The following is a 13,499-nucleotide window of genomic DNA, read 5'->3' as shown; positions in this document are numbered from 1 at the left end:
AATAAACAATCAGTTCCCACACTCATAAAAAAACGATCAAAATGGGAAGTTCTGTTAGTATATAGCTTTCTCGTGCGGGAGATCAATTGGCAAAAATAAAACATTAGCTGCAGCCACTTCTCTCCCCTCTGACGAAAACTAAATCAAGCAGTATGCATGTGAACGATGACGCGCATCCATAATCACCTTCAGTATGTTGTTCTTTTTGGCCCTCCCTTCGTTGCGCTACAGATACTAGGGCACTTGTTTGGAATTCCACCACGACAGCTGACTGCTCTCTGATACCACTGTCGATGTTTTATTGGTATTCTCACTCTTCTTCATTCTTACCTTTCGCGGGGCGGCGCAATATTAGCATTGAATGTCAAAGCTCGAACCTTTATTATAGTCATGCCTTCAATTTGGCCTGACCCTGGCTTCGAGGTAGCATGGCTAGGAGTTACCTAAGTTGCACGTAATGCCGTCATCTTTTGTAGCGAGGGCTACATTGGCACCAGTCTCGCCATTTCGCCGTGCCTGTCCGGTGCCTATCCGAAGAGCGAAGAAAGAAGTCGTGGGAAGCGGTAGCTGGCAGCTGACATGGCCAAGCACTAACTGGACATAGGGCTTCCTGACATTACGTTTGGCAGGAGCTGCCAACTCGGGCCTCTCCTTTCATATGGGAGGGTGTTATCACAATCAGCCTGCCAAAACCCTTGCATTCACGTTATCCCTGGGACACGCAGGCACGTTCATACGGCTCGGTTAAAGCGGAGCTTTATATGTTGGCTGGTAGCTTACGCTATCGCGTCATCCCGAAGGGGGGGAGTGAAAACAGAGAGAAAGAGGTGCCGTAGTGGGGGGCTTCGGACCGCCGCGCAACAGATGCTTTCTCCTTATCGCACTTTAGTGGTCAATAGTGCCCCCTATGGAATAAATAAAGCTGAAACCATAAAGTAAACTAATATATGTGCAAAAGTCATGTCTTTACTTTCAAGCTAAACCTAAGCGTAGCCATGCAGATAGCTCTCGCGTAACTCCAGGTTTGACCACAAGATAAACCACAGGTAATTTTTAACTGTGTCATGAAACATATATGACAATTAGTACTGATATTCTCCTCGGACTGTTTGTTTTCCTTAATCTTGCCAGGCTGTTTAATGATATTTAATAAAAATAAACTGCGTTTGCCTAATGCTTTATTGTTTTTGCACCTCGCTTTGTGTATGCCTGTTTCGACATCCTCCTAAGTTATTAAAACGCAATCAGTCAGTCACGCAATCAATCATTGTTCGCGGTCGTTTTGGGCAATTACAGGCGAGAGGGCCTTACATCTTTCTTGCGCGTTTGCATATCCTAGCACGGCGCACCGCTGATAAGGATCTCGGGTGAGCCCTCTTTGTATGCCTTATATGGGTTTGGATACGCTTTGGACGTTCCCTGAAAGCAAAATGATGGTACATATTCACCCTTCATATGTACCCATATGAATCCTGGTCGTTTAAAGGCACTGTAAACATGATTTCTCTTCTTCTGCTACGTTTTCGTCAAGTCAAATAACATTGTTTTCATATCACTTTTCGCAATCGCCTTAAGCCGGCCTTCGTATGACACGAGTTGGCTAAGTGGCGATAACTAGCGATAGACGGCGTGAAATGTTTTAACCAATAATTCAAAGTAGAACATTTGTCACTTGCCTACACTCAGCTTCAGTTTCATGCCCTTTCCATCATATTTTTCTTTTTTTGCACTTCAGGTTATTTTATTTCGAGAAGGAAAACTGCGGAAGCAGGAGCTCTCCGTCTCATGCCGCATGTAAGCGCAACAAACCAATTAGACACAGCGTAACTTACGGGAAAGACGGCTCTTCGTCCTGTGGCCTTTTATTTTCTTATTTGCCTGCCTTCGCGGAAGCTGGGTTCGTGCATATGCGAGCGTAAGAGAAATATGCATTCATAATCGCGGAGCTGCGGCATGGGAGATGCTGTGCCGCGGGGCGCCAGCACCCCACCTGAGCGCGGGAGGGAGAAGATGCCTGCGGGCACCGCCGCCGCAGCCACAGGTGAGAAGCGGCCTCTCCTCCGCCGCCGAGTCCCAGCGGGAGGAGCAGCGGCGAAGCTAGCGGGAGCCCAGTTGCCGAGATCATCCGCGGGGCGTCGCCCGCGTCGCTTATTTGAGCCCCTCGCGTCGCGGCATCGGCGCAAAGCAGGGAGACGGCGAGCAGCCCATCGGTCCGGCAGCGTTCACGTGGCTCCCCGCCAGCGAGCGGCCGTGCAACTTGTGCTCCCCACGTCTCTGCTGTGTGTGCGCATGGACTGCGCCCCGACCGAGCGCAGCAGCCACTCCGTGCGAGACCATGCGGCCGGCGCTTCTGCTCCTCCTGCTGGCAACCACCGCTGCGCTCGTCGACGCATTTTCCAATCCGAATCTTAGAGGTGAGCCCCCCACCTTGGATAGAAATAACACTGCCACAGCCCCGGGGTTGACCCCGGCTGCGACCGTGACTGGTGCGAACCGCTCGCGGCTGACCTCCCCGCGTCGTCTGCTATCTTAGCAACCGAAACTCGCGGTTCCGAAGATGAAGTGTAAAAAAATTACACGCTCCCGAGTTGCCGGCAACTTGCCTCTTGTATCGCGGTCGAACCTACCTGTGTGTCCCTCGGTGTGCACGCATTTTCCCTCACACAATCCCGCTCGCCGGCACTTTTTTTTTGCTTCCTTGCGGGCGATCGGAGGCGCGGCGAGCGCTCGCGTGCCGCGTCGTCGGATCCGCGGTCCCTGATTGAGCGCCGCCGGCTTGTCAACAAACGCAGCCGTCCTCGACGGGACCCGGAGATGCACGCAGAGATGCTTTCGCCGCCGTCTTGTTGATGTTTTGCGCTAGCGTGCACGGGGCGGTCTTCTCGCGCGCGCACTATCTCCTCGCGACCCAACTGGGCACAGCCCGTCGCACCACTTCCCTGTTCTCTGAGACGTGATTTGGAGGAGAGAATGCGCGTGAAGTAATGCGAAATGAGACGCGAGTGACCGTTTGCACTGATGCTGGCGCAGTAGCAAGGAAGCGAACACCCCACACATATGACCGTTCGAGCTCGTTTCTCGTTCTTCAACGGCATTTAGAAACTGCAGCGCGCTAAAAGAACAGGGGCCTGGTCAATGAAAGTACGCATCTATACCAATCGCCGATTTATTAGTTAAAACTCTACGTTTGAATTCACTCTGTTTCCAGGTGAATAAACTTTTGTTAATATTAAACGACATCTAAAGAGCCCTGCAATGTTTGGGGAGGGGCGCATTTATTTCGGATGAGATAAAAAAAAAAAAAACGAAACAAAGGGGTGGTCAGTGGGTCCAAGTTACTTCACAGCCCTCACCTAATCTTAAGCTCGCAGGTGAGCCTATATATTGACATAATTATGCGGAATTCACCACGCAAGTACTTCGACGGGGACATGGTACTGATTTCCTTCATTCTAGAAGTGCATCATACATATAGTATATAGCTATCAGAATTGTTCATGGAATATATCTCCTAACAGACCCACCTAATTAACACGATTTATTTTATGTGAGCCCAGAGAGAAGTTTTCTGGGCTATTTCTTTTAACTGCTTTGTTTCTGTCTGGTGAGCAAGCACTGCGAGTGCCAAACTATCCGCAGCCCTAACACTGTCCACCAGCACGAATTTAATTGTACGTTAGCATTTCATTGTACGGTTGATAAATCCCTCTGCAATGTCCTTTGTTTGGTACGCATTTAACGGACACAGTGTAACGTTTAGGACTGTACCTAGATATACCCGCCTCATACAGCCCGAAAGTCATGTCGGTGGTAAAGAAAGCAATAAATAATCGACTGTGTTGCGATGCTAATTCATGGCTAATTCTCAACAGCAATTACCGAATCGATTGCGTTGCAGTGAACACAGTGACAAAGTCAAAGATCGCTAGAGCGCAATGCCGTCCGCAAAAAAGTGGTATAGTATGTTTCGTTCGCTTTTCCCGAAGAGACAATATTATTCGCCGCAAGGAGATTTCTCGCTGATATAGAGTGACTGAGCGGCCTTCTTAAAGAGTGGGTCCCACCGCCGCTGCAATGCATAAGTTTCCTCTTGGTATTGAATCATGGCCGAGACGCGCTCTTTCTGTCTTTTCTCTGTTCTTGGCACGGATAACTAATCGCCGACCGCTAGCGGCAAGAAACCTCCAAATTGCACTTAAAGCGCTGACAGACTGGATTTACGACTGCGCGATAAGCAAAGCATTGACGGCGCAGTCCAATGTCTCTAAGGCGGGTCGTCGTACGTCCGCCTTTCCCACATATTAATTGGCCTCAATCTGAAGCGCCTTCTCACACTAAAACGCGCCCACTAATTCTTGCCGACGTCAATGTCCTGCGCACTGGAGAGCGCTGTTTCAAAAAATTCACCTAAATATACTTTTTACTGACAAGCTTCTTTTTATTCTTTGCATCGATTTAATTTTCCAGTGACAGAAATTTTATGCCAGGCTTATGGAGACACTCACCCTTGTTCTATTTAAGCAGAAAATGTCCACTTTAATTGAAGTACTCTCGAGCAAAGCAAGCGCCATGTGCGAGCCGCTGCTTTTGAGGCCAGACAGTTAATTCTGCATGGTTGTTTCGCAGTGTTCACTTTGTGAACAGCGTTGTTAGGTCGCGTCGACTGCTGGACCCTGCTCTACCGAGCTTGACTAGCACCTCTTCGAGACTGCGGAGTGCCTTTGCACGCGCCCTTTGTTGAGCTATTTCGTCACGTTTGCGGGCACCGACGACGACAACCTGTTGCAACTGGAGGCGAAGCCTTTTCTCGGAGGGCACGAACGAAAAAGGACGCAAAGAGAAGCGAAAAAAAAAAAATAAAACAATAAAGGAAAGTCTAACATCTCTTCTCGGAAACAGCCTGAGAGGATTAGTATGCGTACAACAGGTTTGCCAATGTTACACACAACCAGTCCGATAAATGCCCGGCCGAGAAACGCGGAAGGCTGATACTCTAACTTTAGGGCGTGTTGTGAGCTTGACCGCGGCTAATCTGCACCCCGTTCGGGTTTTGCTATATTCGTGCCACGCGCCCGTAAGCTTGAGTGCGTGCCAGCGAGCGGTCGCGCACGGACGCCGCGGTGAAACACCGGATCTGGCTCAAAAGCGGCCGCCCCGAAATTTGATGGCCCGTCGATTCCCGCGCTCTGCACCGAAGCTCGGAGTGGCGATCACGAGAAGCTCTTGCGGTGAAACGTGTCTGGGCTGAACAGACACCACGCAAGCAAAAACAAATAGCTGTCCCAAACAAGAGGGATCGTAAACTAAACGAGCACCTGTTCCGCTCTCCGCCTCTTACCGAGCTCTGGCAGTCTGCAGAGAAAGTGTAAATACAAGGACCCATTAATTTCGCGCTGACCGTGCGCGGAGATACTACTCCCGATAAAATATTTGCTGGTGAACCAACACCGCCCGAGGTTGTGGAAAAAAGGGGAGCCATAACGAAATGTCCTGAGGGCATGCTCGTATATAGGTATATAGTACAGCGCAAGTCGCTGAAATATATAAGGCCAGATCTGTGCAAATGGGACACACAAGAAAAATGGCGGCGGACAAACTCTAAACGAATCACGCGCACATATCGCGCATTTTGGTGCATGAGTGCACGTTCCTGGTCATCACATATTTTGTCTGCTGCAAATATATGCCCGTCGCGTTTCTTAAGGATTGACGTTGATCGCGTATAGTGCGATTCAGGAGGTTCTCCTTGCGTTCATTTACTGCGTACACTGCCGATTTCCTTAGTTCGCAATTCTTTGTACGGGTAGCCGAGGGAGGTTATTAACTGACACCGCTGAGAAGACGGTCAGGCGGCCGGGGCGCTCTGTGGGCGCGAAGCGGCTTGCAACACGTCTGTTATGGAGTGCTTGTAACGGGAGCCGGAGAAATCTCTCCGCGCCTTGATTACGAAAGATGCGCGGCGTAGATTTCCGCCCGTTCTTCCAAAACATACCAGAGAACAGACGAAGGTTCGTTCGGGAGAGCTGGAGAGAATTCGAAGAGCCTCCACATGCCCTTGCCGTGCCTGTAACGCGTCAGCTCGGTTTTCACAAACTCGCTCGAATCTGGTCCTAAAACGAAGCTTATAGGGGCGCCGCGTGGGCAAGTAGCTCATAGCAAGAAACCTCCTGAGCTGAAATCATGATGGGAAAGTTTCAATCAGCCTTCGCAGCGCACCAAGTCAGCGTATATACACTGTATACTCTTCATACACCGTGACGCCTGCACCACTGCAGAAGTTCGAACCTTGATTTAATGGGCTCAATAAATGCTAACAGTTGCTTATTACTATGCGCCTGTTAGGATACATCCAACGACATATTCGCGTGTAGTTAACAGCACTGTCAAAAGTTTCTGCATTCTCGAAGCACCTGAATTCTCTGTTCGCTATAGTTTCGCGCAGTGAAGGAATTTTCGACGCTCTGTGATCGTGTAATCGGCGTGCGTTCGTTGCCGACTTGTGTGAATCGCACGCTACCCCTTTCCTCCGCATTCGAGCTTTGTAAATAGATGGTTTTTTTCAGCGCTTCGCTAGCCTCACAGATGACGTCTTACGATCAGCAGAGAGACGTCGAAATGTGCCCGCGCTCTCGCATAGCACTTGGACAGGCACTTGACTTGGCCGCGACTCCTTTTATCTGTCGAGAAAAGCAGAACATGAGTGGCGAGCGTTGAAAGGAGTAGGTTTAGTTGACACGCATGTCCGAGATCAGCTGCGTTTTGAAGCCAGAAGTCTTTTTCGACGCCCCCTATAGGCATGCAGCCTTTTCACGCGGGGCACCGGGAGTATATATAGCAGTGGAAAATATCTTGTCAGGGCTGGTTAAAGGACCCCGGGTGGTTGAAATTAATCCGAAACCCTCCACTACAGCGTCTCTCATTGTTCATGTGCAGCTTACGGGCGTTTAACAAAACCTATTACCACAGCCGTGCACGCTGTCATACGTTATCGCACCGAGTGAATGACTGGCATCAGTAAAACGCTTCTATGCTTTTTGTTTTGTTTTTTACTTATGACACGCGTTAGGAAACAGCGTTAGAAGACGCAAGGCGCTGATATACGAATTGACCATGTCCACTAGATTTTCTAAGGGCGTGTCACTGTGGACGTTAACCCTTATACGCCTTTTCGTATAGCTTCATTTACCAGAGCGAATGTATGGTTGTTCTGAGCGCAAAGTGACAGAAGGCAGTGTTATTAAGAGCAGGTAAACTGTTGGCGCCGAAAGGACCGCACCGCGAGGCAAATACGGAACATGGGGCGGCGTTCTCGACCGTCGTTGGTACCTCGCAAAACTGACAATCGTTTTTTGCCGTCGACACGCGCGCACGTAGGTAATCGTGGACCCAAAGCCGAAAGGTATTATTCGAAGTGCGCACATAATCCACGCGACTGGTCCGCCAGATCGCTCGCGTCGGTGCTGCGATTTCCCGTGTCGCTGCGTTCCGTTTCCGTCTCCCTTGGGCGCACCCATTGGCGCTCGTTTGTGCATGCAGGCCGGGCGAAAATGGGAAACAAGCGTAACTCACGAGTGCGCGTCGCCGGACGCCAGGCGGCGAGCGCGGATGTTCGCGGGGACGACAACAGCCTTTATCGGAATAAATGACCCCGCGCGTAGACCCAATGATTGGGTGGCCCGTGTAACGCGAGAATTAATTCGGCTCTCCTGGGTTTTGTGGGCGCGCTTTTCACGTTCGCGCGGGCCTCTTAGGATTCCCCGCTCGTCATGAGGGAAGGGAAGGGGGGGGGGGGGGGAGGGGGGGGCTAATAGCAGCGCTGGCCGCCGCCGAGCCGACCTGACCTCCGGCCCGGCGGCCCCAGCGCGCCACGGAAGCGACTCGCGAGGATTACCGCGATTGGGATCAATGGACTGGTCCGGACAATGGGCCTCGCCCTTTCGCTTTCTGTCGGTCTCCTCCGATTGAATGCCTGGTCTGTAATGTGCGTTCGCCCGTCTTGTCCTCTGCGTTCTCTGCACCACCACACTGCGCCAGTTTGGTTTGACAAAGGGGTCCCGTATCAGCACAGCGGCTGAACACAACGAAGGATTAGAGTACGCTTCCCTTTTTTCCCCTCTTAAGTGCTTTCGCATCCTTTCTTTCCTTGGAGCGTTGCTTGGCTACGATGACAGAGGGACGAACGAGCCTTCGTTTCACGATTTCAAGCACTTCAGTTTTTCCAAGGAAAAGCGTCTTAACACGGCCGCTTGAGGCGTCCCGCGCCAGTAGGGCAAGTTTATCTCATTTAGACGAGCTGCGTGATTGGCCGGCTTAGGACAATGACCGTTTGCGATAGCCCACCAGAGCTGCGCTAACGACAATCACGGACCTATAGTTGCATGAACGGAGTTTTTCGAATCGCAACCCACATGCGTTGGCATACTTTTTCGATGTAGCCTTTCAAGCGTAATACCCATATACGCTTCGCCGTGCTCTACGTATACCAGTGGCTCCTTACAACGAGCTCAATCAGTTTAACGAGCTCAGTCTAGTCCGACCGTACAAAAATATAAACTATTACATAACGCAATATATAATATGGTTTACTTAATAAGTCGTACATTTTGCTCTCGTAAAAGAAAATGAGCGAGGGGGTACTAGTATTCGCCCCAATAGTGCTTTATGAATTCAGGCTCGTTATAATCACTTGTACTGCCTTTTTCTGAGCGAGGAAGCGAACAAAACTGTGTGCGTCCATGGCAGAGGTTCCTTTGAGGAATCTGTCTCTCAAGCGCAATCATATTACGCATTTCGTGTAGTTCCGCTTTTTGATCGAAGTGGGCCAGCGGATGTCGCAGCTTTGCAACTTGCGGGGCTCAAAATTAAAAAAAAAGTCTCTGTCGAACAGGAAGGGCGAATACGGGCTGGCTGGTATATGTTGAAGAAGAGGGTGAAGCAGCTCTATGGAAGACGGGACAAGAAAGGAGCAGACACATGCGCTTCATGTGTCTATTCCTCTCTTCTCCCGTCTTCCATAACTCTGCTTCACTGCTTCCTTCGCTGACGATGTTTACGCATATGAGATAGAGCTTTCTACTCTTTTTTCCAGTAAAGTTCTTTACTACTAGTGATCGCCATTTCTAGAGTCCAGTGGCCTATATAAGAAGAACATTTTTCTAACTTTGTATATCAGACGTGTGAACGTTGAAAGGAAGGTAGCGTTCGCTAATGGTGCAAGCGTGTATATACTGCCGCTTGAATGTCTATCCGTATGTGCCGCTGAGCGGTACTGTTGAATGACGCAGCTAGACGAAACGATTTGAGGAGGCTGCGGGACAAATGGATCCTCAAGGCCTCTCGAGCGCTCTAAGCTAGTGACGATGGCCCGAACTGAGACAAAAAGTGCTTGAAGTGCTGCCGCGGTTAAACATTTGGGGACTACCTGCGTTGCGGTAGCCGATAGTTCTCACAAAGTACCCATATTTTCCCTAGGGGCTAACTGCAAGGGGGCATCAGCAGCAAATAGCGACCCACGGGTCAGCCATTCACAACAAAGGGCTGCAGTTAGTCACTCTTGACTAATTTTTTGGCTCCGAGCTTGCGTGATGCCAGGTGCGCTGTTTCCAAAATTTCGACAGGAGTAGTAGTTTTGATCTGATGCAATCTGAGACGTAGTGTCAAAAGTCACCACGGGATCAAATGATCATTCATGGCGCATATATAGCTCACTGCATTACGGCGTCGCCAGTTTGTATGTTCGTTCTCTTTCATTCCCTGCGATTCCCTATTACAACTGCCCATGACTGCTCAATCATTAAGGCTGTGAAGGCGATAAAGCATTGTTAGAGATAACACCTTTAAAAACTTGGTAAGCGGGTGACAATCGCGCCTTGGGGTTTGTCCAATGTTCCGAGTCGCCAAGACCGACCGAAACGGCCTCTGTGAGCCGAAACAAAGTTCCCGACTTCGACGTGGCGACAGCATTAGTAGGTCGAAGAATTCATTCGAGTGACTCTGACTCGAAGTCCATTCAGCGATAACACGCAATACCACGAAAACGTATGCTGCGGTGTCGAGCGCATGTTATCGTCTGCCTCGGTACATTACGCGTTGCAAATCACGCGGCGAAATTCGAAGGTGCTCGAGAACAATGACGCGAACAAGCTGCACACTTGTATGTGTTTTTTGTCAGGCACGCCAGGCTACTGTATGCACCAGTAATTAGTTTCGCTCGCGACCTTTTTATGTTGCAATGTTTGGCACGATAAGCTGACGATTAGACGAGTTTGGACTTGCAAGCCATCACTTTTTGTGTTGCATGTCCCAGAACAATAGAGCTTGACAAAACGGCCCTTGCTATCACGTACCGCTAACCGGAAATCCCATAAATATACCACTGACGGTGAGTCAGTGGTCCGAGCTCGCCGCTATCGATTTTCTCCTGATTAGAAAACAAGTATCTCGTTCTCGCGACCGTGAAAAGACCGGTCAGTTTACCGTTTAACCAGTGCGTATTCGTAATTAATTGCCTATTTGTATTTCTTATCACAGGCAAGTATCTACTTTCTCTTCAAGTCGCTTCCGATACTGATACGTTACAGCTACATTTTGCGAGATGTGTTCTCTCTGTTATTAGAGCATAGCCGAGGACGCAACACCTGTGTAAACAGGTGCTGCGTCTGTCGGATATTTGATTTCTGTGTGGTGCATTAACGCAGTTTTCCTGCTCGTACAGGCCTGAACAAAATACAAATGTTTGCAACATGGTAAAGCGTTGAATAGATAAAGATAGGTAATTAATTATTTGTTTTTAAGATAGGCCTGAACGTTGAATTGTGCGAGTTGGTAGATATTCATTATGTAGCCTAAACAGCGTAAACTACAAGGAACAACAAAAGAAGAAGAGACGCAAGACGAGCACTGACTCGCAACTAAAGGTTTATTCGCTAAACGCTATAAAGGAACAATCAAAGGAAAGAACATGAAAACCATGGAAGTTATACATGAAGGCTAATAATCCTTTAGGTGTGAGTCAGCGCTCATTCTGTGTCCCTTGTAGTTTGTGCTGTTTACATTATGAATGAGCGTAAGGCTTTCATCTCTCTTTTATTGAAAAAACAAATTTTTCAAGGAATAAATTAGGCACTCGTGTATATTACCTGGCATCTTCAATCTTTCCGTTTTCGTATTTCACTTACCCCAGTGCTGAGTAACAGGTCTGCGATGTGCTCTCCCTCCCTAAATGTCCATCCTTCCCTATAGATAAAGATTTAATCCTGTTTTCCGGTAGCATGTGGAAGATTGCTGTTCCGTTGCCAGCTTTGTTACAGTTGTATTTACATATCCCCGTTTGAGAGAAGTGATTTTACGCGTGCGCCGAATTACAGAAACACGAGAGGTTTTATTATCAAACTCTTACTTTTTGTGTAATCAACTGTAGCGAAAACAGACCCTCTGTCCATTGCGTCCTTTTTTGCACGTCGGGACTTGAAAACTATGGCCCGTACATCCATAGCCACCTTTGCCAGGCTTATCTGTGGTTTGACAGAGAGCTTTCGAGGTCGACTCCCGTTACCTGGAATCTTTGACACCTCGGACGAAGACCTTTTCATCGCTGCCGCCGACGCTCTGCCCGCGCGCCTACAGGCGTGCCTGAATGGGACGCTATCTCGCGCTATCTGTGCACGTATGACGCACTCGACACCGGAATCCGCGTACGGGCTCCAATTTCGCATAGTACATCTGCGATTACGGACAGGAGGAAACGACTCGTGCAAGCTCTTTCTCACATCTTTTCCGAGATATTGTGCGCGGCACTCCTCCTTCAAAACACTCCAGCAAGAGTAAACACTCGGGCTATTGTTGTTCCGCGAGGCGTGCGAATTACTATAGCGTTGTCACCTGAAATCCTTTTCTCGCCGCAGCAATCTTCAGCAATACTGCGCTCTTCTTGCGTGGGGTGAGCAGACGGGAAAGAAACTGAGCGGCCGCGGCCACTGTAAAACAGAGCGGTGGGCAGTTGCGAGAGTCACGTGGCCATTATGTGAGTCATCTCTAAAGAACTGACCAAATCCACTGGCCAACACTACACTTTTGAAGACTATGGAATGTTTGTGTACATACGCTTCACGCGACAGGGCAACTATGCTCCACTCGGTTGAAAACAAACAGCTAAAAAAGACCTACTTAAACCTGTTGCATAGGCTTCCAACGAATTCAGTATGCCTAACGTTCTGTGCAAGAAAATTTTTGATTAATCTATGCAAAAAGACATACATTTACTAGAACTGTCAGCCTGTTTAGCTACGTGCCCTCTATATGCGAAAGAAATGGACACCACTTTCCCCAGCGCATGTACGCCACATTTTGTACTCGGCAGTACAACGTCGTGGGATGTTGCGCGTTTCTTTCTTTCTTTCTTTATTTTTTTTTTTGTCAGCAGTAGCGTCTGACCTCGCTTTATTAGTTTGAGTTATTGGATTTAACTCAACTCATCCGGATATAGCAAAAACAAAAAATTATATATATATTGTAGCTGTCAGGCTACTGAGATGATGTGAGAGATGAACTTTACCGCTTTGTTCCCAGCTGGATATTTCGCCTTAGCGTGTGAACTATAATACGAAAGTAATGCCGTATACGATAACGCTAATAAAATTTCTCAAAGGGGAATACTCTCTTATTGATCGAGGGAACTTTTATTTTCTTTATGTAATCGGAATGTAAGGTCTCAATGTACCCATTTCCTTCAATTGCGCTATACTTAGCACGGATTAGCACGGAGCTGTTAAGTCTGTCCTCACATTACTTGTTCACGTATAGGATGACACTTCGAAAATGAATTTCAAGGATTAGCTGTACAACAGTCGCTATACAATTTGCTAGCAATCTTCTACACGGGTGCAGCTTGCATTAGAGCTCTAAAGGTATAGTAACCTTCGAGCTCTAATGCAAGCGCATTCTCTCTGGCATTGTTTTTGCTTTTTCACTTTCGTACCTTTTCTTAAAATATGCAGGATGCAGAGTTTTAAAATCTTGTACAAGATCGTTTATGTTACATAACCAGGGTTAAACTTATGTACTTCAAGCAAAAAAAAAAAAAAAAAAAGAAAATTGTAACAGATTTTTTTCTTTTTTCTTTTTTTTTTCATTCGCACTGCTATAAAATTTCCACCGATGAAGGCTTCTTCTTTAAGTCGTAAAAAAAAAAAGTGACTTAGGATATTTATACCAGTTCCAGCAATGCAAAAGGCATTGACTGAAATGTACAGAAACATTTTTTTACGCACGGTTTATTATTCCTGAGAAAAAAAAAGATACGTAGCCTCTTAATATGTTGTTTGGAGAATAATGCGGATGCATCCCCTAAAAGCTCAACCTTTCGTACTACGTTATCACGAAGGATGAAAAAAGCATTCCTGAAATCACCAATGCATAAGTGACGACGAAAAATTATGGGCTACAAAAAAAAAAAAAAAAAAAAAAGAAGGAAGAAGAAGAAGAAGAACGCATGTTTGAAG

At 47.9% G+C, this 13,499-nt stretch overlaps 1 protein-coding gene across 1 annotated transcript in view; it reads left to right on the top strand.

Moving 5' to 3' along the window:
- The first annotated feature begins 2,199 nt into the window (after nt 1–2,199).
- The window catches only part of cv-2 (crosveinless 2-secreting protein), a 230,100-nt gene continuing 218,800 nt past the window's right edge, over nt 2,200–13,499 (top strand). The window contains exon 1 of the mRNA XM_084590795.1: nt 2,200–2,414. Coding sequence (XP_084446921.1) covers nt 2,336–2,414 — 79 coding nt within the window. The 5' untranslated portion in view covers nt 2,200–2,335. The remainder of the gene's footprint in view (nt 2,415–13,499) is intronic.

Source organism: Amblyomma maculatum, chromosome 1, assembly GCF_055883805.1.
Source record: "Amblyomma maculatum isolate TAMU_Amacu chromosome 1, ASM5588380v1, whole genome shotgun sequence".
Classification (NCBI taxonomy): Eukaryota; Metazoa; Arthropoda; class Arachnida; order Ixodida; family Ixodidae; genus Amblyomma; species Amblyomma maculatum.
Note: the sequence above shows the minus strand (reverse complement) of the source record. Positions and strands in the feature narration are given on the sequence as shown.